Raw genomic sequence first — 27,145 nt, forward strand, 5'->3', positions numbered from 1 at the left:
CAAATTCATATTCAAACAAGAATACTAAGATGTGTTCCAAAGTGAAAATAAGTTTCATTAGCAGGGATTGTCTATCATGAGGATGAGGATTATTCACACCCTTGCCTACTCTCCCTTAACAAAAACTATAAAGAGTTGGTTGTACTTAGTAGGGAGCAAGATCATTTGGTGGGTAGAGGCACCTTCTGCCAAGCCCGACTATTGGAGTTTAAACTACACACACACACACACACACACACTGCATAAATTCAATTTCCACCAAAAAAAAAATTAAATTGATTTTATTAGTCTCCAAGAGGGGGAAGAACAAAGAAAACGACCAGGATGGTTTACTTGCAGCCAGGACCAAGAAGTCTCCTCATTAGGTGCTAGATTTAAGCTCTGTTTCTCAATGTTATCTTATTGCCAAAGGACAAAAGTACCTGATGCTTCAGCCTGCCCCGGCCACACAGTATTCCAAGGTGCTAGGCTTATGCTCCTATTAGTGGGACATAGCCAGGCTACCCTTCATGGAACCCCTGCAGATCACCTAAGGACTCAGAACCGCTCCTTCTGAGCCCTTGAGCATTGCACACAGAGACCTGGAGAGCCAATGCAGAGCCAAGGAAGAACTCAGTCCTCCAAACATAGTATGGCACATGACATTTCACTGACAAGAGGATTATATACATTTATAAAGGTGTATGGAAAATGGTTGACCTTGTCCGATGCCTTCTCTGTTTAGTTTGGGAAAAAATTAGGCACATTCAGAAAGAGACAGTAGCTGGTCAAGAATACCATTAACCTTAGAAAGAGCATATGCCCTAAGTCTAGTGTTGCTTATTATATGTGGATACATCTCAGCTGTGATCCCCAAACTACCGGAAGCTCTCATGATATTTCTTGATATCATGAAAATTTACCATCTCAAGCTCTCTAAGCTTGAGTCCAGAAAACTATATTTCTAGTTAATTCCATGGATAATTCTTAAACATATAAAAGTTTTAGAACCATTCTGAAGGTTATGGTATACAGAACTACAAAAATGGTTATATTTTTTAAATTCTTGTTTTAAAGAAAAAACAATATTTAGAACAAGATCTTCCCCCAAACAGACCAAGTGTCCCTGAGGGTTTGCTTTAACATCCCTGTGCCTCACATTTTATTATTTTCATCATTAGGACTTGAGAAAGTAGGCATTTGGGTAAGTTAGAGCATCAAGGTTGTGAAGGAGGGGCCCGAAGTGGGTTGAATACCTAGTGGTCTGGATTCTGCATCTTACAGATGACCAATCCAATCTTGAGTAACGGCGAAGTCAGACCCAAAGGCACACAACTAAGAAGTGGCAACACAGGTCTTCAGGGCACAGGCATAGCTTCAAGTGTCCAACTTGTGGCCTTTATAAAATCAAGCAAAAGATGCTAGGCATCATGGTGTAAGCTAAACAGGTCTAGTCTCACTCTTAGCCCAGTGGTTCCCAAACTGATGCTCTGTAAGGAGCAACCATAAGCAGACTTCCTGCCCGAGCTGAGGCCTGCATCCCATCTGCTGTATTAACGTAACACCCTCTCCCTGTGCTTTAGCACCATAGTCCTACTGCCTCCTTGTTTAAAGTCACAAAATTCTTAGATTCAGACAGAGGAACAGAAGACAGAACCCAGCCTGAGTCCAGTGGCCAGGTAGCAGCAAGTTTGGACATTATCCAGGGTTCTGCATTGTGGCCAGAATGTCTCCCTCTTTTCTACACTTCCTACTCTCCCCACCAACCTACACCCCTCTGGCCACCCTCATTCCCTATGGGTGACCTCAGACAGGAATGGATGGGATCCTTCACGGGCACAGAGAAACCCCATTTGCTGCAACACTTATCAGCATCTTCTTGGCACCCAGGCCTCTGCTGAATCGATGGCAGAGTCCGTAGCCTGCTGCTAATGAGAACAGGACAAGCTCCGGCTGGGCCTGCAACACTGATAATCAGCAGGCACACGATTTATGATAACTTTGGACTCACCCTGCCTTGGTCAGCCTGATTGTTCTTCATTAGAGACCCATAGTGTCCCGGACAACCTTGGCAGATGTGTCCTGAAGACAGGAGTCACAGGCTACCTGTGCTGCCATAGCTCCCACCAGGAATTAGGGAACAGAGGAGGAATAAACCCCCAATTTCTGTCCCTTCAGTTGAGCCTGGGAAGTGCCTTACTCCCATGTACGAGCAAACGAAATCAACATTCAGTTTCTAGAATATTCACGGCAGTGGCAAGCTTCTCCTAACCTGTGCATCGGAAACAAATGACCCGTGGCTGCGAAGGATGGAGTTGGAAATAAAAGGGTCTCCAAATCTCTGTTCTACCAAAGGTCAAAGGGAACACTGAGGAGAAAGGAACAGTGGAGGAATGGTCGTGTCCCCAGCTAAGTTCTCTCAGCTTTTCCTTCTCCCAAGGAAGATGGACCTAGATAACCTCTTGTTCACACAACAGAATTCAAAGTCAGTATGAACCTTGACTGGAGTTAAATACCTAATTCCAGACAGCTGGTCACAGCACACCCTGACTAAATGGACTTTGGTTGACTTAGATAATTGAAATACATATACATATATGTACACATATACATATACATATACACATACACATACACATACATATACATATGAACATATATATGAACATACATACATATACATGGAACTTCTCATGTTTGAAGTGAATTCTCAGGCCCACACCAAATACTATATAATACATGAAAGTACAAGGAACTCTTTAGAGGTGGGAAGACGAGCAGGAGGAATGGAGAACAAGATAGCAGTAGAAGCATGAATATGATTATGGTGTGTGGGGGTGGGGTGGGGGAGTGTCTTAATGAAACCCATTGTTTTGTACACTCACCAAAAGCAAATTTTTAAAGAGTAACAGCAAGGAGGGTTTGAGAGACAGCTTGGTTGACAAAGGATTTTCCATGGAAGTGGGAACCATATTCAAACTCCAACACCCATGAAAAGAGCCAGGCCTAGTAGTGTGTGATTACAGTCCTGGAAATGAGGCAAAGACAGGAAGATCTCCGGGGCTCAATGGATAGCCAACCTAGTCTTCGTAAGAAGCTTCCTAGTGAGCAATGTCTTAAAACGAAGGTGAAGAACAATTGAGAAGGATATCTGTAACCCTCTGACCCCCATGTGCTTACACATACATACACACACACACACACACACACACACACACACACACACACACACACAGGCCAGAGCAAGTGTCCAATACATATAAGTTCTTTACACCTTCTCACTTTCAGACCCATTGACCTAACTACACCCAACACACCTTCTTTGTGTGACTCAAAGCCCTCCCCATCAACACACTTGCCACAGACCATCTTATCTCAGCCCAGCTTCACTTCTGAAGACAGCAAGAGACTCACCATCACCGACAGCTAGAGCCTCCATCTCCCCACCAAATGCTATCAATCCTACCTCCACACGGATGATAAACCCATTTTCTTCTTTCTGCAGATACATTTTAGCTGAGCCCTTATGACAGCACAATCTTCTGGATCAGTCTTTCTGTCTTTGGATGATCCTTCTCCATCCATCCTTCTAAAACTGGGTCCCAAGTAAATGGGTCCCAAACCCTTGATGGCTTCTCATTAACTACAATTGTCTCAGCACAAAATTGAGAGTTAATGCAGCCATCTACCCTCAACCCTCTCCCATTTCTCTCTCTCTCCCTCCCTCCCTCCCTCTTTCCCTCCCTTCCTTCCTCCTTCCCCCCCACTCTCTCTCTCTCTCACACACACACACCATTCTCCCCTGCCCCACCAGGTTAGTGTCCCCTTCTGATTATTTTCTTACATACATACTCCACACCCCAGTTCATCAAAACTGAGAGAAATAACTGTCATTACAGGAGGTAGCAGTAGGAATGGGTTTGTGTCCTTTTAGACCCTGTTCTCTCAAATGACTCTACAAGTTTTCAACACAGAAACTGGAGCTTGTGGCCTTTCTGTGGTCCCTCCCTGACCATATCTTGAACTCGGAACTTTGATGTTCTACACTCCAGGAGACACCCTCTCCCTACCCTCATCTGGGTTGCCCTGCAGACCCCCTCAGAATCCAGGTTCCTGTGGCTCCTTCCTTATACATAGCTTTGGACTCTAATTCTGTCCAACTTATTCCAACTGTGGGCACACTTTGCTTGCTCTCGGTTCCAAGACTATGGCCAGCAGAAAAGGCACATTTCTCTGCCCCCCACCAGATGAGATGGTTCCTGCCCCTACCTCAGGCCCTAATGTTATCATAGTCATTGTCACCCACTTAGATCTTCTACAAAAATCAGATTTCCTGTCTGTCAGGCAGTGGACTAGTGCATTCTCACCACCACAGTCCGTGGAGATCACAACCCAGCATTCTGTGCAGGTGCTGACAGGTCAAAGTCAGGAAACAAACCCTGTGCCACCTGCTGGGCCCCTTCCCTTGTGTCTGCCAGAACTGTTCTGGTATCATTACCGGCGCTGGGCCCTGCTCTTCTTCCTCTCCCTTGCCTGCTTCTCAAGAACGCTGAAGGACAGCATTCTTCATCTCATAAGAGGCAATTTACTACATACTGTAAGCTGAGAGAAAGCTGGTAATGAAGACCCATGAAATGAGTATTCTAAGCTTCTTCCAACCGGTCACTAATAAGAGCAGGTGGACACATGGGAGCCTCCAAAGCTGACTAGTAAGGGATGTTCTGACAGAACCAGACGGGCCCAGCTCTCACCTCTACATGTAGATATCTAATGAGGTCCAACATCAGACTTATAGTTCTATCTCTGCTCATGACATGAGCTACTTGGGTGCTTGTTTATGTAGGCCTGGGTGCATAGAGATGCGTGGATGGTGGTGACAAGAGCCCTTTATGGAACACCGTACACACAGGATGAACTTATATACAGGCTTGTATTCTTTTTTTTTCTTAATTAGATACTCTGTAGTCACATTTAAAATGTTATCCCCTTACCCCACCCCGCTTCCATTCCCTCTCCTCCTCCACTTATCTTCACGAAGGTGCACTCCCTCCAAATCACCCTCTCTACCTCAGTGCCTTGGCATTCCCCTATATTAGAAAAACGTGACCTCCCTGGACCAAAGGCCTCTTCTCTCATTGATGCCAGACAGTGCTATTATCTTCAGCTACATATGCAACTGGAGTCATATGTTCCTCAGTGTGTGCTCAATGGTTGGTGTTTTAGTCCATGGGAGTTGTGGAGGGTTTGTTTGGTTGATAATGTTATTCTTCCCATGAGGTTGCAACCCCTTTCAGCTCCTTCAGTCTTTTCTTTAGCACCTTCATTGGGTCCATGTGTTCAGTCCGGTAGTTAGCTGCAAGCATGCTCAGCTGTATCTGTATGACTTTGGCAGAGCCCCTGAGGAGGCATCTCTCTCTATCTGGTTCCAACCAGTAAGTATTTCTTGGCATCAGCAATAGTGCTTGGGTTTGGTGGCTGTATATGAGGTGAATCCTCAGGTAAGGCGGTCTCTGAATGATCTTTTCTTCAATCCCTGTTCCTCTATTTGAGTGAGTGTTTTGTTCTCCCTTCTAAGAAGGACTGGGGCATCCACATTTTGGCCTTCCTTCTTTTTGAGCTTCATAAGGTCTGTGAATTGTTTATTATGTATTCAGGGCTTTCTGGGGCTATTATATCAGTGACTGTATACCATATGTGTTCTTTTGTGACTGGGTTATCTCACTCAGGATGATAGTCTCTAATGCCATCCATTTGCCTAGAAATTTCATAAAGTCATTGTTTCTAATAGCTGAGTTGTACTCCATTGCATAAATGTAGCACAATTTCTGTATCCATTCCTCTGTTGATGGGCATCTGGGTTCTTTCCAGCTTCTGGCTATTTTACATAAGGCTGCTATGAACATGGTGGAGCATGTGTCCTTGTTATATGTTGGAGTATCTTTGGGGTATATGCCCAGGAGTGGTATAGCTTGGTCTTCAAGTAGTTCTATGTCCAATATTCTGAGAAACTGCCAGATTGACTTCCAGAGTGATTGTACCAGCTTACAACTCCACCAACGGTAGAGGAGTGTTTCTTTTTCTCCACATCCTCTGCAGCATCTGCTGTCATCTGAGTTTTTGATCTTAGCCATTCTGAGTGGTGTGAGGTGGAATCTCCGGGTTGTTTTAATTTGAATTTCCCTGATGACTAGGGATGTTGAGCATTTCTTTAGGTATTTCTTGGCCACTCAGTATTCCTCAGTTGAGAATTCTTTGTTTAGCTCTGTACCCCATTTTTAATAGGATTGTTTGATTCTCTGGAGTCTAATTTCTTATGGGATCTCATGAAATTGCAAAGTTTCTGTAAAGCTGAGGACACTGTCAAGAAGACAAAATGGTAGCCAGCAGATTGGGAAAGAGTTTACCAATCCTACATCTGATAGAGGACTAATATCTAATATATACAGGCTTGCATTCTTGTAACCACCTTCACAGCTCCCCTACCCACTGAGGACACCAGGAAACCAAGTGCCTTAGTTAGCATTTCTATTGCTGTGCAGACACACCATTTTCTTTCTTACAAAGGAAAACATTAAATAGGGGGTGGCTTACAGTTTCAGATGTTCAATCCATTATTATAATGGTGGGAGCATTGCAGCATGCAGGTAGACATGGTGCTGAGGCGGTAGCTAAGATTTATACAGCTAGATCTACAGGCAGCAGGAAATAAATGACAATCTAGACCTGGCTTGAGCATTTGATACCTCAAAGCCCACCCCCTAGTGCACTTCTTCCAACAAAGTCACACCTACTCTAACAAGGTCACATCTCCTAATAGTGCCATTTCTTACTAGGCTATGGGGACCATTTTTATTCAAACCACTGCACTGATACTCCAAGAAGATAAGCAGCTTGCCCCAATTATATCGATATCAACAGAGTGGGATTCTTTTTAAGACCAGATTGCAACTATATTCATTCTGCTGTCCAGGACCTGGGAACTGAAAAGTGACAATATTCAGTCTCTCTGAGAGGTAGCTGAAGAGCTTCACTGTTACACCTTTAATATAGTTTTTTCTGCCCCAGAATGAGTTTCTCCTCTGTGTTCCCCATCGCAACCCATTCTAGGAAGCTTCTCTGTACCTTCCTCTCCCATCTTGAAGTAGACCTTTCAATTTTATACATTAGAAGGGTGCATCTATGAGCATGTGTGTAATAATGGTACACACGTAGAGGTTAGAGGACAACTCTGTGGAGTCAGTTCTCTCTTTCTACCTTTATATGGGTTCCTTGCATTGACCTCAGGTCATTGGGTTTTCTCAGCCAGCACCTTTACCTACTTAACCATTCTACTAGCCTCCTTGGAACAGAGGTCTCTTAAGCTACACACACATTTTATATATGACCTCTCTGAGATGATTGCATGACCCTTTATATTCTAAGATGACCATCCAGGGACTCCCGGTAAATCCCAGCAGCAGTCTTGAGCTTTGACACAGAGGTAGGCAGCCTGTTAGTTGACTGCCACTACCCACAGCCACAATACTTGTCATGCACACATATCTACAGATCATAGGCTCTGAAAGCTTCCCAGAAACTCCTTACTTTCTATCAAAGGCACTGAAAGCAATGGCTACATTCCCTCAGCACTATACCTGGAAAAGGCCAAGCCAAATTAAGTAGGCTTTGAGTAAGAGACAGTAAACTGAGCATATACCCCTGAGCCTCTACGTGTGGGTGGATTGCATAAGGAGGCAGGTGTATAGTCTCCACTTTTCACCAGACTTAAGGCACAGTGTCCACTGGGACTTTATGCCCTCTGCTGTGACAGATGCCAACCCCATGCTATGCCCCATTCCAAGCTCCTCTTTCCACCACCAGGAAAGGACAAAGCAAGACCTTTTCCTAGGAGTGACAGTGAAGTTAGAACACTGAAGGACCAGAACATATCCCTAGAAGACTTGAGATTGACAGTTGTGTATGGCAGAGATACACATTGACTATAGCTTCTCTAAACACAGCATGAAAGATGCCAATGAGCATTTTCCTAGAGACACTAGCCATCTTTTTGCCAGCTCCTCACCCAAAGAGATCACAGTACCATAGACTATAGGGCAGTGGGTTTCAACCTTCCTAATGCTGTGACCCTTTAATACAGTTTCTCATTCTATAATGACCCCCAACCATAAAATTATTTCATCACTACTTCATAGCTGTAATTTTGCTACTGAGCAGTGTTTCAGTACCTAAGACCATTGGAAATGTGTGTTTTCATTTGGTCACAGTCCACAGATTGAGAACCACTGGTCTAAGGTCCTAGAGAATATGCAGCCCCATCCCTTCCAGAGCTCACAGATAGCCTCATAGTAGTAGGGAGTCTGGGAGAGTTATGGAGGGGAAGAAGATCCAGGAAAGTTTCATGACATCAAAGGAAAGGGAAAAGACATTCTATATGAATGAGAAGAAATTATTCAAAGCCCAAAGTGGAGCTGGGTTGATGACATATACTTGCTATTCCATCACTCAAGAGACAGATGCAGGAAGATTTCACACTTAAGCATCATATAGACTACATAGTAATACCCTGTATCAGAAAGGAAGGAAGGAAGGAAGGAAGGAAGAAAGGAAGAAAGAAAGAAAAAGAAAGGAAGAAAGGAAGGAAGGAAGGAAGGAAGGAAGGAAGGAAGGAAGGAAGGAAAAAGGAATTGGTTAAGAAGAAGGATAACAGAAATGGTTCAACTGAAGAAGGAGTGAAGACAGAAAGCCAATTCTGCCTACTCCCAAGCAAGCCACATGTGCACACACACTGCAAAGAGGGGACATGAAGTCAAGGAATTACCTGTAATTCAAAAGCTCCTCAGCCTTTGCTGATCTAATGGGTGGTGTGAGAACTAGACAGAGACCTAGAATCTGTGTTCAGGCTCTCATCTCAATAGCCACAGTAGAGTAGTACTAAGAGAACAGGGCTGCAGACTCAAGTTTGAGTTTTGCTTAGGATAACCATGTAAACCAGCAAAGTTAGGCAAATCCCTTCATTTGTATGAGCCTCTGTGTGTTTAGCAGCTTTTCTGACACAGAAAATACCAAGACAATCAATTCAAGAAAACAAAGGGATTATTTGGGCACACAGTTTGGGGGGAGGGCTCCAAGACTTGGTAAAGAGGTTCTGTTGCCACTAGATCAATGTCAGAACTAAACACCTTAAGCTGAAAATTTTGTGTGTATGTGTGTGTGTGTGTGTGTGTGTGTGTGTGAGAGAGAGAGAGAGAGAGAGAGAGAGAGAGAGAGAGAGACAGAGACAGAGACAGAGAGACAGAGAGAGACAGAGACAGAGAGACAGAGACAGAAACAGAGACAGAGAAAGAGGGAGACAGACAGACAGATAGACAGACAGACAGAATATTAAGGGCCCACAATTTCCTCCATAAACACACCCCCATGCTGAGGACATGTCTCCACAGATAAAGCATGAAGACCTGAGATTGAGTCTCTACATCCCTATAGAACAGGATCTACAGGACATGTCTGCATTATTTCTATTGAAAGATAGGAGTAGAAGAGAGAAAAATCGCCAGAAGGTCAAGTGCCAGTTGTTCTGGATTCCATAGTGGTGAGCAATAAGGAATCCTCTCTCAAACATTGTAGATGATGACAGCAAAAATGGTCCTTTGACCTCCACTCTCTCTTATACTGGCACATGTCCCTAAACTTACACACACACAAGGAAGGAAAGAAGGATGGAAGGAAGGAAGGAAGGAAGGAAGGAAGGAAGGAAGGAAGGAAGGGAAGGGAAGGGAAGGGAAGGGAAGGAGGGAGGAAGGAAGGAAGCAATGAAAAAGGAAGAAAGGAAGAAAGAAGAGAGAAAGAAAGGAAGAAAGAAAAAGAAGGGAAAAAGAACAGAACGTATCCACAATGACCTAATGACCTCCCAGGAGGCTCCACCTCTTATGGTGCCACTACCACCGCTCAAAAGCATCAAGCTCACTTTTCTGGAGATGTTTGAGAACCACATTCGAGCATTCCGTTCACCTGTAAAATGTGGTAATGATGGCTGCCATATATAACAGCCAGGTGTGCATGTAGTACTACAGGTCCATCATACTGTGGGTTTCACATAAATAACTCAGTGCTTTCCTCTCCTATGAAGCTGATCCCTTGTGATTCTGGCCCCTCTCCTTTGTCTCTGACCTTTCCCCTTCTGTGTGGTGTGCTGGTGTGCTCAACACAATATCTACCCTTCAGCAGTGCAAAAGCTACTCTCCTACAATAAACACAGAGCACAGAGGTAACAACCAATAAACCAGAGGTAACAACAAGCTACAAGCATTTACTAGAGGGACACTTGATGTTCACATGCTGTGCCAGGCTCTGTGACAGTCCTGTGCTTCTGTCCTTCCGGAGATGCACTACGGATCTTCATTTATGTTTTTCCAGCATTGGGTGAATAGTAAGTACCAGTAAGACTTGGAGAAACTGGTTGCACTGGTGGTTGGCCACGTGATTGGACTAAGTAGGTACTGGGAGGTTAGCAAAGTTCACCTCTGGTTGTGTCCATAAGGGAGTTTACTGAGATTAAGGAGAGACTAGCTACCCTGAGTGTGAGTGGTGCTATCCCATTGGCTGAGAGTCAAAGTGGATGAAAGAGGAAAAAGAAAAAGTTTGCCTAAGGTAGAAAGGAAAAGGGCCAAGGAAAAAGGGAGCAAGTTGGGAGAAGGGCTTTCTCTAAAACCAACCCCACCCATGCCCCTCACACTAGGCTCTCAAGAGCCCCTAGCCCTTAAGGCCTCAAGCTCTGTCCTAGGGGTGAAAGAGTATTGGTTCCCCTCCGCTTCCTCTTCTATAGCACCCCAACTTTTATCTACTCTTCTTATTCACCAAGTCTATGATCTGTTTATAAAAGCATCTCATCTTTGAAAAAAATCATTTTACTTATATTTAAATATATTTTATCTATTCTTTTCTGTATTCTGTATACAATTTCATATAAGTATACAATGTATCTTGATCCTATCTATTCCCAGATTTCTGCTCTGGCTTTTCCTAGGCATCACTCAACATGTCCCCTTCCCACCTTCAAGTTCCCTCCCTCCCCCCCCCCTCAAATACTGAGTCCAACTAGTGTCATGCGCTGGAATGTTGATTGATGTCGTGACTTGATCTTGTAGAAGTTTTGTGCAAGTAACCATAGCTGTAATGAGTTCATGAATGTAATGGCCACGCCAGATTCAGAAGACAGCATTTCATGGTACTTCTTCCCAGCTTATGGCTCTAACATTCTTTCTGTTCCATGAGCCTTAAAGAGTATGGATGGAAGATAATGGATTTCATTTGTGGATGAACACACAACAGTCACTTCTCAGCACTCTGATCAGTTATTAGTCTGTATTCACTGCTGACAGCTGCACAAAAGGAACTTCTCTGGCCAGTATTAAAAACAAGGTTGAAATCTGTGGGTACAACCGTAAAGATTCAGAAGAAGGTTGGACATCATGCCCATTTAGATAGCTCCCTACTTGGAGCTTATAGCCATGGGTTCCTCCTTTGCCATGGGCTTTACATGTATCGGTATCAGGTTTACAGTATCACGTACATTTTTCTTCTTTGGAGTGGGCCTCAAATCTAATCAGAAGGCAGTTCGTTGCCCTCACAACCATCATGCCACTAATGTTCCAGTGGACACATCTTGCCTGGCAAGTTGATCGTCTAACGTTCATGGCTCACCACTGGATAATTCCATTAATACTCTTTCTCCTGCAGCTGGCATAACTCCTTCTAGCGTTCTGAAATGTCGTGAGCAGAAACAAAATCCTCAGTCCAGTTCTGGCTTGATTTCTGCAGTCTGAGTATATTATGTCTTCATACTATCTAGTTTTACTGTCTCATCATTTACCAAGAGTAATGATGATAGTCTATGCTGTTAGGGAAGCCCTGTATCCCACCCGGTACTGAGAGGCAAAGCAATTTTAGTGGCCTGAACATAGCATGAACATATTAAAATTGAACATAAAAAAAGGCTGTTGTTCCCAGGAACTCAGCTCCTACTCCACCCCCCAAAATAAATTGCAAATCACATGTCTGAATGGTTTTTGAGAACTCTGTGCCCTCCCTATCCCCAGAAACATGTTTTCCACAGAAAATCCAAGTGGATATAAATATTAACAGTAGTGAGTAAAGCCCCATGTAGCCTCCATCAGAACGGCACCCAAGCAGTTCTCTGCCCTCTCTGGCTTTGCCCTCCTGGTGTTACTAGGAGGATCTTGCATCTGCTCCAACTCCTGGTTCTGAGACACACTCCACTGTAGTGTCTTGTGACTACTCAGAGTTACCCCTACCCCCCATGTTGTCACTCCTCCCAAGGTCCCATACCATCCAGCTCTCCTGATTTTCATGATGGCCATCCAGGATTCACCCTTATCCCCAGAAATGGATGTTGCAAGCGTCTTCAACAATGCCTCCTTCTCCTTCTACTAAACATGAAAAGAATGGGGTATGAAGAATGGACAGTTACCTCCTGCTGAAGCTCCTAATAAGGGACATTTGGAAGCCCAGGCACCACTTCCTTTAGGGCTTTTTCATTACAGTCCCTTTAGCCCCTGGCTGACAACCTGATAATTCTCTCTGATCACAGAAGCACTGGCTGCTACTGGAGCTGCCTTGACACTGTCCTTGTAGAAAAGATTTCAGAATAAAAGATTAGAACAGGGACAGATGCCTAGAAAAGGTGTTCTCCCTGCCTTGCCTCCTCTTCTTCCTCTCCTTACTCCTCCATACTTCACCCACTTCTCCTCCCTGTTCTCTCCCCTCCTTTCCTTCCCTCCACTTCTCTATTATTCCTCCTCCAGACCACTCTCCTTTTCTTCTCCCTCCTTCCTTACCTTTTCCTCCCTACTCTCCATCATTTCCTCTTCTCTGCTTCCTTCTTGTCTTCTTCCTCCTCTGTCCCCTTCTCCCTACTTCCTTCTTCCTCCTCTTTTTCCCTCCTCTTCTCTCCTTCCTCTTAATCCTTATTCTTCCTCCCATCTCTCTCCTCCCATCTCCCTCCTCCCATCTCTCTCCTCCCATCTCTCTCCTCTCATCTCTCTCCTCCCATCTCCCTCCTCCCATCTCCCTCCTCCCATCTCTCTCTTCCCGTCTCCCTCCTCCAATTTCCTTCCTCCCATCTCCCTCCTTCTCATCTATTCTCTGTCCCATTCCCATCTCCTCTGCCTCTCCTCTGCTTCTTCTACTCCCCTTCTCTCTCCCACTCTCTCTTTTCCCTGTCTGAACCCCTACTTTATGGCTCTTCACTTCTCTTCCTCTTCTGTCTCATCTTCTCCCCTTCTTTTGGTGTCAGAAAGAGCCTAATTAGAACAAAAAAACTTGAAGAGACAGAATAATGGGGAAAACCCAGAGATGATTAAAATATCTTTCATAATCTAATCTGTAAAGCTCAAATCAGAATAAAAAGGGCTACTCCCATAATTTCAGGTCAATTTCATTTTTAATGAAACTCCTCAGAGAGGTTGCTAAGATCCCACCAAGCTGTGAACTTCAGAGCTGCCTGCTGCCCCCATTCTCTGCTACTCTAGGGGCCCCGTGCCCTCCCCTGGACCTCAGCCCTCCCTATGTCCACCATTCTGTGTAAGATGGTGATTCAAGTCCAGGTCACCTGTGGTGCTGTGGGAAGGAGGCAGCATCTGACTCTCAGGTTCCTTTCCCTCCCACAGAATATCGGTGTCTTCAGGGCTGGGGTGGGAACAAACTAACGGCTCAAAACTCAAGCGAACCCCACTCCAGCCCCAGCTCCACTGTGTGACCTTGATCCTGTCACTGTGCCTCTCTGATCCTGGTTTCTTTGTAATAAAACAGTGGGGTCTTTTCTACCCTGAGGCATCACACTGTCTCTAGGAGAGGGGCGTATGGAGAAGTACCAACTGCAGTTATCTCAGATCATCAGTGACCCACTGCCCCCTCCTTGTGGCCTCCCCAAAACACAGATCATGATTCCTCCCTACTTTCCCCAAGTCCATGCTTTGGGAGCTGCATGGTGGAGCCAAGTTCAGTGGATGAGAACAACCCTCAGAGACAGCATGAGATAGCCCCAAACCTGCCATGGATAGCCACTGACAAACATGTCGATTCCCAGCCCTGAAGAGCTAGCTATCTGTTGATGCTCTGAGGAGTGCTGTTCACATAGTACACCCAGCATTGGAAGTACTGAGTCAGCTCAGTGCTACTCTTGTTTGTTCCATACTTACATCATCGTCCCCATCTCCATGTAGAGCCAGTGCCTACTGCGATTACGCTGTTAACAGAACGAGAGGATTCATGAGCTGATGCTTAAAGTTGCATAGAGCCCAGCATCTCACCTGTGCAGCAAACTATTTGTTTAATAAAATATGAGCTGGTAGTTTCAAAGGCTGTGGCATCTTGCTTGGAAGTGTGGGTGAGAGGCTTGGGCTTCCAGGAGATTCCCGACAGGGAGACTCTAAAAGCCAACCTTAAAAAATGAAAGAAGGAGGCTGGAGAGACAACTCAGAGGTTAATAGTGCTAACTGCTCTTCCAGAGCTCCTTAGTTCAATTCCCAGCAACCACATGGTTGCTCACAACCATCTGTAAAGGAATCCAGTGCCCTCTTCTGGTGTGTCTGAAGACAGCTACAGTGTGCTCATATAAATAAAATAAAACTTTTTAAAAATGAAACGATGTAAAGGAAAGAAGACTCTAGGTAGGGATGGCTACCAGTTCCTGCCAAGGTCTTATACTAGCCACCCATTGTCTGGATTTCCAGGCTGAACTCGAACTGTATGACTCCTGAGCAAGTGAAGTTAGGTAGGAGTCCAACCCAGAGAAGGGAGGTAGCATGTCCTGTGGTGGCTGAGGTTCATCCAGAAGGGTCAGCACTGGGGTTGAATAAGAGAGGGGCTGGGGTCCAAAGTCTCGAGTCGGACCCTGAGAGAAGGGAACTCGGCTAGAGTTGGGTTCTCGGGACAGCCTGGCTCTGGGTCCAGAGCAGTGAAGGGCACTGCTGGCCTCATTGAATGACCGCTGTACTTCTCCCTCCCCAGGTCAAGTCTACTCCTTCAGCCAGCAGCCCCAGGATCAAGTGGTGGTGTCAGGACAGCCAGTGACTCTGCTGTGTGCCATCCCAGAATATGATGGCTTCGTCCTGTGGATCAAAGATGGCCTGGCTCTGGGTGTAGGCAGAGACCTCTCAAGTGAGTACTTCTAGGTTCCTCAACACATACAAAAGAAAGGGCTCCATACATACACTGCCTCTCCCTATCTGTCCTACTATGAAGCTCTGTATTTCATTTGGGGCTCAAATCCCCAGCCAGTTCTGCAACTCTCCTGACATCGCGTGAATCTAGATCCCTACGAGCCTAGGTGCCTCTGGTTATGAGTACTGATTCCCACTCTGGTGGCCGGTCCTAAACCTAGAACAGAATTCATTCCGAAGCCAACACAATCCCCATGATGTCTGCTTTCCAAACATCATGTGCTCCTGTTTCTTGGCCCAAAATGAATCCTCATTTATCAAGGCATGGCCCAGCTTCCCACCCAAGGAGAGAGCCAATGAGCTGAAAACTCACAAGAAAATCTGCTTCTCCCAGGATTCATCTCATGATGGGAAGAAAAGACGGGAAGGGCTTACATTAACTGCCAACCTTGTTCAGCTACCCAGGCAAGCTGCACCATGGGGGCCTCCTGCAGCTGCTGCTGACTGGCACGTCAACCCTGTAGCTTATGCCAGGCCATATCATTTGGTAACTATTCTGAATGGCTATTTCAGAATCCAAACGCCCTGCCAACCTACCCTTTCCCCAGGGCATAAAAAAACACAGCCAGTCCATGTCGCTTGACCATTCTGTCATTCCTCTGCCCTGGGCTGGGCGAGCAAGGGGCTGGTTGCTGGGCTAAAATGCATGATGAAATTCAGAAGGACGGATCTGGGTGTCACTCACCTGCCATCTGGGAACATCTAGGGACAGAGGATGGATAAGACGTATGCATTCGGCTGGGAAGTCGTTTCACCTCATTCATACTGTACAGCTGCAGGAAAATAAAAATTGAAGTGCACTGGGAAACACTGGGGCTGGGAAATTAATATTTTAAAATATGAGTTATGTCTTGCCAAAAGAAATGTATATTGAAACATTATAGCGATGGTCAATAACAGTCACGGGCCTAACGCTGCAGCCCAGCTGAGCAGAGATAAAATAACCCGAGAATATCTCCAAAATATACTGTGCGGCCATAAAGTTTAACTGTTATGGGAGCCAGCCAACTTCAGAGATGCTCAGCTCTGGTACCTTAGGGAGTTGGGAGAATGCAATGACTTCCCCAAATGAGAATTGCTTATGCTCTGGACAGCCGTGAGCCTGGACCAACACCATGACTAATAAAGAGGACAGTATGGGCTCCTGGTCAATGATCATCAGCCTTTTGTCGGGACTGTGTCTCGTTAGTTCAGTGGCCAAGTGGAGGTCCCAGGCCAACAGGGACGACAAATCATAGAACTGACATCAAGGCACAGAAAATTGCATCTCTGATCTGAGGTTCCATGCCTGGTTCTCTAGGATCCGGGATCTGGGTGCTGGTGCTAAAGACAAGTAAACCCATGGCCTGAGCTGGCTTCCTCTCCTGGAGAATGAATCTCTGCTGCAGAATCTATAAGCTCAGGTTTCGCAGAAATATCTGTCCACAAAAACGCCATCCTGGCCATAATGGTAGATTCTCACAGGTTCCATACATACCCCCTCGCTGGCCTGGTACAAGGGGGATGGAACAGAGTACAGCTGAAGTCAGCAAAGATTTGGTGAGTGCATAAGACAGAGAAAGTGAGGGCTAGTGTCACAGGGTTTCCTGCTCTTCCCTCTTCCATTTTAACCATGATTCCCCACTCAGAATACCAGACATGAGTCTCTCACTGACATACTGGTGTCTTTATGGTCATCAAGGCTGGGACACCAGAAAGAAAATGTTTGTCGGCACATTCTCAGGTGCAGACAGAGCATTTTTCCCCTAAAAAAGCACTTCTCAGATGTCTTACGAATCTATGATTATCCAAAGGGAGGAAAAGATTATAACCGACCTTTAATTGAAAGGGGACAGAGTAACAGTTGAAGAAAAATAAATTGACTCAACTATCTTACTAATCTAACTGGTTGAGACACTGTCTGCTCCCTTCCAAGAAGGACAGATTCCTCTGCCGTTTGTACTTTTTTTCATTGTGTGTGTATGTGTGTGTGTGTGTGTGTGTGTGTGTGTGTGTGTGTGTGTGTGTGTGTGTGTATGTGTAGGTAAGTGTACCCATGTGTATGTAGGTAAGTATACCCATGTGTGTTGTTTGGGGGCTTTTATTGTTGTAAAGAGACACCATGACCACAGCAACTTTTACAAAGGAAAGCATTTAGCTGGGGCTGGCTTACAGTTTCTGAGGTTTAGTTCAGTATCATCACGGTGGGAAGCATGGCAGCATGCAGGTAGACAGGGTGATGGAGAAGCTGAGAGTTCTACATCTAGATCCTCAGGCAGCAGGGAGAGAGAGTGACACCAGGCCTGGCTTGAGCATTTGAAACTTCAAAGCCCACCCCCAGCAACACATTCCCTCCAATAAAACCACACCTACTCTAACAAGGCCACAGCTCCTAAAGTGCCACTCTCTGCTGAGCCTAGGGAGGCATTTTCATTCAAATCACCTTTATAGAACAGGCTAGAGGCCAATGTTGGCTGTCTTCTTTAGTCTACCTATTTTTTAAGATAGGTTCTCTCACTGACCCCAGAGCTCACCAGTTGGCTAGAGTGACTGGACAGGAAGGCCCTGGGGATCTACTAGTCTCTGTTCCTTACCCCCAGTAACACCACACCCAACTTCTGGGCTGCTAAAGACCTGAACATGGATCCTTACACTTGCACAGCAAGTGTTTTACCCACTGAGTCATCCCCTTTACCCTGTCATCATTTTACTTAAATTAGCATATATAGAAGATGGGGGGGTGTGATAGCTGAGATCTGTAATTTTAGCACCTGGAAAGGTTACTGCAAAACTGACACAAGCTCAAAGCCAGTTATCCTGTTGTAATTTTCACCTATGAGGCCCCCACTTTGCTGATAAGGAATCTGAGACACAACAGAGCTAAGCTCCAGGTAACCGAGCAAGGAAGAGTTGAGTTGGAATTTGAACCTACACACCATGACTAGAGCCCAGCCGCTCTGAATCTTCGCCTCCTTAGAGAACACAGAGAGCAAAAATACCATGGACAGAGCTACAAATTCCTCTGAAGCTGTGCTCTTGTGTGTGTTTTCCAAAGAAGCTGCCAATCCTTGAGATAGCATCGCAGCTCCCTGCCTAATTAGGCAAATACAAACAAACCTATCACTGATGTTTTTCACCACTCATGAGCGTGAAATCCTGCTGCTGATGGCTTGTAAGACAACAACAACAACAAAAAACCCACAGCTCCATCCAAGATGCCTGCAGGGGACAGACCTAATTGCAGAACAGCAGGAACGGAGCTGGGCTTGAGGGCAGCAGCACAGAGACCAGTAGCAGTTGGCAACCCAGCTTCACCTGCCTGGGCTTGCTCCCTTTACCCATCAGAAGGCAGGAAAGTGGGAGCCGGCTAGGCAGTATCCTCCTTGGGTGCAGCTGATCCTTGGCGTCATTTTTGGTTGGCCCTGCTTAGCTGTGGAGAGCAGGGTCCTTTGGTGTCATGAGGAGGACAGCACAGTCTCAGTTGCAGAAGAGCCCACAGAACATGCTGCCAAGCCTTTGGGAAGACCGTGGATTCTCCACTTCAATGACCAAGGATGGGCACTGATGGGTCCTGGTACAGTCACCCACCCTCTCCCATCCCTCATTCGCCCTTAGCTTATCTACAGTGGGCTCTGAGGAGAAAAGGCAACCAGGGCAGAGCCAAATCCATGCGTCATGTCAGAGTGCAAAGGCTGTGAGGAGAGCAGAACTCAGGTGAGGGGGTAGAAGAAGAGGCTTAGGGTCCAAGACCACAGAGACAGCAAGAGCCTGTGTATGGCCAGGGCTGCAGTCAGTGTTTGCATTCAGCCTGCTGGACGCAGCAGTTGCTGAATGATTCATCGTCTTCAAACTTTTACTTATCTATTATTCATCACCAGTGAGTATGTACTGAGGCCCCAGATTCCTAAGTGTCCTGAGTGCCTCCTAAGTACTTAATCAGACCCTGGGGCTTGGAGATGCGAGGTAGAAATGCCCAGAAGTGGGCAGGTATGGCGCACGGTGCATGGTGCTCAGCTTACCTTAGGTGTCCTGTACTCCTAGATTCCTGGGACAAACCTCTCCAAGTCACTCTTGACCCCTTCCAAGTAAATAAATCCCTCATCCCTCTTCTTTCTGTTTTGCCCTTGCTTTCTCTTTTATTTGTGAACCTCAGATTCGCTCTCTCCCTCCCTTCTCTCTCTCTCTCTCTCTCTCTCTCTCTCTCTCTCTCTCTCTCTCCTAACCCCCTCTCCTTCCCCTCCCCCCTCTGCATCACATTAGCAAACACTACTGAATATGGATAACATCTTCCCAGATCCAATATCCCACAGCCATGCCTGCCTGCTCAGTATGCCCTGTGCACACGCACACACACACACACACACACACACACACACACAGTGAAATTCTTGCTTTTATGCTGGGTTTCACTGAGATCAAAGGCCGGAGCAAAGGTTACTTGGCTCCCACTGCTGTGCCCCTTTGTCACAGGTACCCACCCCACCACCCCAGCTCCCCCTAAGCTAAGAAGGGAAGTGTTACTGTTTCCTTTTCCCTCTGAAGTCCCAATCATTTTAGCCCATATGATAAATTAGCATTACACAGGTAAACAGGGGAAAACGTGGGAATCATCCATAAAGTAAAAGGCTCAGTAAAAGAGCTTGAAGGTTGGGGTTCTGATAGCACATCGAGGGAGCCAACAAGATGGCTCAGCCGGTGAAGGTGCCTGATGTTATGCCTGATGGCCCAAGTTCAATGCTTAGGACCAACATGATGAGAGTACTGACTCCCACAAGCAGTCCTCTGACCTCCATGTGGGTGATATATCTGTATTCACACACACACACATAAAGAGAAGCAAACAAGCCAGTAAGGAAGGAAGGAAGAAAGAAAGAAAAAAGAAAGAAAGAAAGAAAGAAAGAAAGAAAGAAAGAAAGAAAGAAAGAAGAAAGAAAGAAAGAAAGAAAGAAAGAAAGAAAGAAAGAAAGAAGGGAAGGAAGGAAGGAAGAAAGAAAGAAAGAAAGAAAGAAAGAAAGAAAGAAAGAAAGAAAGAAAGAAGGGAAGGAAGGAAGGAAGGAAGGAAGAAAGAAAGAAAGGGAAATAAAGAGGGAGGAAGGAAGGAAGGAAGGAAGGAAGGAGGGAGGGAGGGAAGAAAGGAAGGAAGGAAGGAAGGAAGAAAGAAAGAAAGAAAGAAAGAAAGAAAGAAAGAAGGGAAGGGAAGGAAGGAAGGAAGGAAGGAAGGAAGGAAGGAAGAAAGAAAGAAAGAAAGGGAAATAAAGAGGGAGGAAGGAAGGAAGGAAGGAAGGAAGGAATAAATTTTTAAAATATAAAGAAGCAAAAACTTGGTGGAGTTGGGGGTAAATGGCCCTGGGAGTAAGAGAAGGAACCAGTAAGGAAGCTACTCAGAGAAAGTATTACCACAGAAATAAGGTTTCCAGTATATTGGCCATCAGAAGGCCACTTGAAGTCAGCTAGTCAGCCTTCCAGAAAGACCTTTCTTGGGCAGAAGGGAAAAAGTCAGACAAGAAAGCCTCTGCCTGAGTCACTGTTCACTAGATGTATAATTCCTTGTGCCAGAGAGATTTAAGCCATTCTATCTAAGGGTTCATGACATCGCCAGATGGCACCCTAGAAATTGGCAACTGGATGGTTTTAATCTCTCTGTTTTCTCCCCAGGTTACCCTCAGTACCTGGTGGTGGGGAACCACCTCTCAGGAGAGCATCACCTGAAGATCCTGAGGGCTGAGCTGCAGGATGATGCTGTGTATGAATGCCAGGCCATCCAGGCTGCCATCCGGTCCCGCCCCGCACGCCTCACAGTCCTGGGTAAGTCACCTACACACAAGCATGCAGGGACGGCATAAGGACTCTGGGAAACACCAAGGGCTCAGCTACTGGATGATAGCTAGCCACAAAGCTAGCAGTGGGAGGCTCTCCTTTAGATGCCATTCCGTCAGGCTTCACCTACTTCTGCCCTCTTTTCTCTCTCCATCCAGAGGGACAGGTAAAGGTCCCCCACCTTAGGGAAGCATATTACCACCAGCCTATTATTGTCCTACCCCATGTATTTGGCTGCACCTCAGGGAGTAGATGAGGGTCCTAGGTGCTCTGCAGTGTAAATGAAGCCAGGCCTGCTGTAGCAATGCCAGCCTTGAAAAGAATGTAAGAGTCTGAAAGACCTTTCTTCCAGAGATGACCTCCAAAAGGGCCAGGAAAGCCCTATAGGACCTGATCCCCTACTAGGAATGAGGCTCAAGTTTGGTCCTCCGTGACTTCAGTGTGCAGAAGGATTACCAAAGACATTTATTCCAGAGGCTTTCTACCCTGGTCCCCTGGAGTCCTGGTTCTCAAGTCATTCCAGTGAGATTTCATTTCATGTCCTTATTCTTACAATTTTTCACCTTAGTCTTTTTTTTTCCCCTTCAAATGTCCTTGGGACAACCCTGCTGAAGGACTCCCACACTCCCAATACAGCAGACTTGCCAGAAGATGTGGTGAAGTGGGGACTTGTTCATTGCTGCCTTAGGCTTTCCAGTTTGAGTTAAGGGTTCAACCCTGTTACCTCCTTCCTCTGGCCATGTTTTCCACGAAGAGCGAGCTGTGGGGAAACTGTCCCCTCACAGAAGTGATCATCATTCCTAGTTGCAAAGCAGCTCCCAGCAGCCTCTCAGGGCTCCTCTAGACTGGGTCAGGGATTGTTAGTCCTGTGAGGAAGTGAGGCTCAGAAAAGCAGAAGGCCTGGACTGGGGTCTCCATGCCTGAGCTCTTTGTTCCACCTTCCTGGCCCTCTAGAGTTTCATCTCTGCCAGACCCATGTGGATAGAGCCTGGGCAGGCAAGAGAGAGAAGCCCCAGCCTGGCCTTGGCTGCCTCCTGGCAGCGGCTGTGGAGCTCTGTGATGACAGAGTCGGCAGCTGGGATGCTGCTCGTGCTCTGAGATGAAATATTTAAGAGCGTATCGGGTTATCTTCAGATCTACACAGCTAAACACGAGGGGTGCATGATTCCAAGTGCAATGGCAGACAGGCCACAGAGGACCATTTAGCTGCTCAGCCTGAGCTGAGGCTGTGAGGGGCAGCTTCAGAACCTCACCTACTTCCAACCCAGGAGCCAGCTCTGCCTGGCAGGAAAGGGGTGGGAAAGCCCTTTGCAGAGCAGAGGGGTTGGGAGGTGGGGCCAGGCAAGGCATTCCTTATGGGAGACACAAGGACACTGCAGAGAGCAGTAGCCATTCTTGTTCTCCCCTTGAGATGGGGTTAAATTGAGAAAGGGTTGCCGTGCATTGTAGGATTGAGAGAGGAGATGGGGAAGGCCGGGTATGTTTCCTGGTTTGGGCTTTACTGCAAACTAACAGAACAGATGGGCCATATGAATCTGTACGATGTTCACCTTCAGCCCCTGTGCTCAGAAAACCTTCCTCTGCTCCCTCATACCCTCCATGAGGCTACTGAAAAGAGAGGGCCTAAGCACTGTTTATTCCTAGGCCGCCATGCAAGAGCTAAAACCGAACACTACCCCATCCTAAAGCCATAGAAGATTTACCACAAGCCTGGCCACTTGAGCCTCCTGACTCCTTCTTATCTCAGTTAATCAACAAACTACACTATACTGAAACTCAATATTATTACATGTGCTTTGCTGATAAGCTTTTGGGGAGACTCAGAGAGGCAAAGGCATGCACAGGTGGTCACACAGCTCATAATTAATATTTAAAATCAACATTCCCTAGCTCCAGACCAACGCTCTTTGCCCAGTCTTCTGGTCCCAAATGCCAGCAGAATGTCATCTGTCCTCCTGGTTTAAAGCCAGCCTTCTTAGAACAGGGCCTCAGGATTCTATCTGAACAGACCCAAATTTGTTTTGGGGTCACCTCTAAAAGACATTCATTCTTCTCTGTGTGTCTGTCAAAGCCATGACCTGGCATTGTGCCTAGGGCACAGAACTGGGTTTGTGTGGTTGAGATATTTGTTCAAGTCTAAAGGTTGACTGGAATTCTGAAGGGTAAGGGCCCATCAGAGTACTCAGAGAATTCCTGCAGATGGAAAGGAAGTACCAAGTGGCATCTCCTCACATCAACCATCCTCCCAAGCAAACTGGATTTGGGGGGGTGGGGGAAAGAGGCTGCCTGGTTCCCCATTCAGGACCTTTCAGCTATTTCTATAGGTGAAGAGTTCCCACTTCTCCATCCTGGGGAATCTGAGGGTCCCTCCCAGTCTTGCGGATCCTCTCTAGGCTCCTGGTCCTGCAGGACTCCCATCCTACCACCCTAACTGGTAGCCAACCTTGCCACTGGAAAGGGTTTTTACTCTGGGGATAAACACATATGATGATTGTTAAGGACACTTAAGGTTGTTCAAGCTGCTTTCCTTCCCAACCAGCCAAAAGCCCCTACTTGCTACATTCTGACATCTCAGCCCAGGAAAGTGTCTGGGCCAGTTCCCTGAGGAGGGACACTTTCCCTGTGTTCCAAGAATAGGAGAGCTTCCTAATTTACTCTGTATTTGCCTGAGATAGATTTTTAATTAAATAAAGTAAGAGCTTGATTAGAACCTGCAGACGATGTGAGGGCAGAATCAGATGGTATTCCGGCAAAATCGCAAAGCAAACACTCTGGCTGGAAGACTCGGAGTCCCCCGGAGGTCTTCCATCAAAGCGCCAAGTGAGGAGGGCAAATACGAGAGATTATATAGCCAGCAGATGTGCACTGTTAAAATATGCATCTGCCGGCAGTGTGCTCAAAGAAGCCAGGGGGCCAGCTCTCCAAGCCTGCCTAGCTCCAGGAGGGAATGGGGACAGCCCAGCAGCCAAGCCTAGAGTCACAGACACATTAATTAGCGTTGTGTTTGCAGCACTCAGATGTAATCAGGCAAGAAGTAACTCTGAGCAGAGCTTTCACTTTCCTGGGAGGCAGAGGAGAAAGGAGCCAGAAAGTGGGGGGAAGGTGGGGGAGTGAATTGTAACCTATGAAGCCGGCCACCCCAGACAAGAAAGCTATAACCCCGGTTATAGTCGGCTTGAGTTTCCCCAGCAATCTACCCAGCGGCCAAGGGCTACCCTTGACGCAGCCCATGTAAGCACCGAGATCTTACCAGACACAAGACAACTCAGGAAGTCTTTCTATCCAGGAAAGAACCTCAGACTTCAAGTCAGCTGTGTGACCCCGATACCATTATTCAGCCTTTCTGGGTCCCAGTTTATTGGCCTACGAAATGTGAAGTGATGACTAGTCAAATGGTGTCTAAGAATTATTCAGCTCCCAAAAGGCCTTATTTCCACTCAGAGGAATCCAGTATGCTGCACCAACTATTTTAGGAAAATGGGCCATTCCCCTCTGGAGCAAAGATCCGAGTGGTGCCTGAGGCCGAGAAGGTAGCTAACTGTTCATGATGCTTTTGACAGCAGTCCATCTTGAAGCTAGGAAACAGGACCTCAGAAAGTCCCCTCAGACCTTGGGCCAGGACTCCCTAGGTACCCAGATTTCACACACCCTTAGCCATCTCTGCAGTAGCTTGGCTTAGATAAGTAGTTCTCAACCTATGAGTCATGACCCCTTTAGGGGAGGCATCAAATGATGCTTTCTCAGGGGTCATATGTCAATATCTTGCATTTCAAATATTTACATCATGATTCATAATAATTTCAAAATTACAGGTATGAAGTATCAATGAAAGTAATTTACTGTATTAAAGACTCACAGCATTTGGTTGGAAATCAGTGGCTTAAACAGACATCACAAGACCCACACATACATGTGGAGAGCTACGGAACAGTAGAAACCTTGTGGAGGAGGAAGCCTCGATGAGGAAAGAGAATGCCATCTAACAAAAAAAAAAAGAACTGTGTGGCACTCTGTCCATTTTAAAGCAATATACCAATGTATGACAGTACCTATACTGTTACCATGTGCAGGAGCTTCAGGGTCAGGACTATAAGGCACCATTATACTTGATCTGTCCAAACGCCAGAAGACTCGGGTAGCAAAGACTTCCGCCAAAGAGGAAGTAGAGACCGTGGATTGGATCAAGAAATGTGTCCTGGATGCTTTTCATTTCTAGTTACTCAAGATTCTTCAGTAAGTAGAAGACAGAGCCATCCTTGGCCTGGCGAGGCTTGCATTTAGCTGGGTACAAGGCAGCTGACAAATGACAATGAAATGTAGCAGGTAAAGTGTGTCATTATAATGTCTCCAGGGAATAAATTCCATGTAAAAGAAAGAGTAGAGCTGAAGAAGAAGGAGCCCAGAGAGAAAAGGAGGTTGGATATCAGCTTATTATTAAAAGGGCTTTGCCCAATCCGATGTTCTCCCCGGGCCCTCTCCCTCCTGACCCAGTCTAATATTGATTTTGCTACCTTCGAGTCTCTCACTAGAAGTCAGGTTTCCTAACCGAACACGAATACTTTGAGATGGAGGCTAAGTCAGTGAAAATAAAGAGGACTATCCTTTACAGTGACGTCAAGCCCCAGACATGAAGAACGCAAACTGATAACACTCCTTAGCTTGTTCTCCCACAGAATGGGCAGCAATTCTGAATTACTTACGTCTCTTGTTGTTGTGACAAAATGACAGACAGAGGCAGCCTAACTTGGAGAGGATTCATTTTAGCCTAGGGCTTAAGGGGATAAGTCATGGCAGATGAGACCAGTTTCGTCCAAGGTGATAAGTGTCCCCAGCCAGGTTTCTTCATACCAGTAGAGATCAGAAGCAGAGAGAGGAATGAATGTTGATGTTCAGCTCTCTTCTCCTCTTTATTCCTTTTATTGTCTGGTCCACCATCCCATTGGATGGTGCCACCTACACTCAGGCTAAGTCTATTCCTCCATTAATTGTCTAGAAACACACCTACACACATACCCAGAGGTGTGACTCCTAAATGGTTCTAAATCCAGTCAAGTTGGCAATGAAGATTAGCCATCACAAGCACTCAGTTCTTAGTTCTGAAACGACGGAAGGTGACAGAGAGGAGCTGTGACTACTTGAGCATTTCCAATCATAGCTGTAGAGCTGATATGGTACAGAAGAGCCCTGGCTTCTAGGTGGTTCTGAATCTAGGTACTGGTTGGGACAAATCCATCCTGAGCTACTTGACATAAAATGACACATATGTATGGATAGTTGAAACATTTTGAAGAAGTGGGGAGGATTTATCTTTTTACAACAGAACCCATAATCCCTGCCATAGCCCATGAAGTCCCCAAGGTATGCCATCTTCCTTCTCCCCAGTGTTACCCACTACCCCTTAGCCCCAGACACCTGCTTTGCTCTTGGTGCTTCAGAGTCTGCCTCCAGCCCTTCCTACAACCCTTTCTGCATCTTCCCTTGGCTAAATGCTGCCCATCTGATGAGATATACTTTAGGCATCACCTCTTCTAAGAAGATCATTCCTGAAGATACCTTAGCCTGAGTTTTGTCTTCTGTATTTCCTTCTGCTGTCTGTAGGCTCCATGGCAACAACATGCTATAGTGAGAGTGATTCTTTTCCTGTCTACTTCTAACATGGAGCCTGACAGGAGCATCTAGCAATCTTCATACGTAGCCTGGAAATACACACTGGGTACCCAATGAATATTCATTACGGCAGTTGAAGCAACAGGGCTTGGAGACAGCTGGAGGAAGAACAGTGTAAGCAGATAGTAGTGCCAAGCTTACATGAAAGCTATAGGGTATAGTGTGGCATGTTGTCCTATGATATCATGTTGTATGGTGTGACGCTGAGTAATATTACATAGTATGATGTTATATGTGTTGTACGGTGTGACGTTCTGTGACACAGTATTGTATTGTATGGTATGATACTGTGTTTTGTCAGGTGATATGATATTGTTATGATCATGTTGGTGTTTTGTGATATGGTGTTTTGTGGTGTGATAGTGTGTGGTGTGGTATGGTATTGAATGGTGTAGCCCAGTGTGTTGTGGTAGTGTGTAGTATGACAGTTTGTGGTTTTCTATGATGTAGTATCAAATGGTGTG

At 46.0% G+C, this 27,145-nt stretch overlaps 1 protein-coding gene across 3 annotated transcripts in view; it reads left to right on the top strand.

The window, feature by feature from the left end:
* Nucleotides 1–27,145, top strand: part of KIRREL3 (kirre like nephrin family adhesion molecule 3) — a gene marked incomplete at both ends in the record, with an annotated part of 535,014 nt that overhangs the window by 427,930 nt on the left and 79,939 nt on the right. For all 3 annotated transcript variants that reach the window (XM_080929684.1, XM_080929686.1, XM_080929685.1), the window contains 2 exons: nucleotides 15,007–15,156; nucleotides 20,853–21,002. In XM_080929684.1, coding sequence (XP_080785810.1) covers nucleotides 15,007–15,156; nucleotides 20,853–21,002 — 300 coding nt within the window. The remainder of the gene's footprint in view (nucleotides 1–15,006; nucleotides 15,157–20,852; nucleotides 21,003–27,145) is intronic.

The sequence above is a fragment of the Micromys minutus genome (assembly GCF_963924665.1).
Source record: "Micromys minutus genome assembly, chromosome: 16".
Lineage (NCBI taxonomy): Eukaryota > Metazoa > Chordata > Mammalia > Rodentia > Muridae > Micromys > Micromys minutus.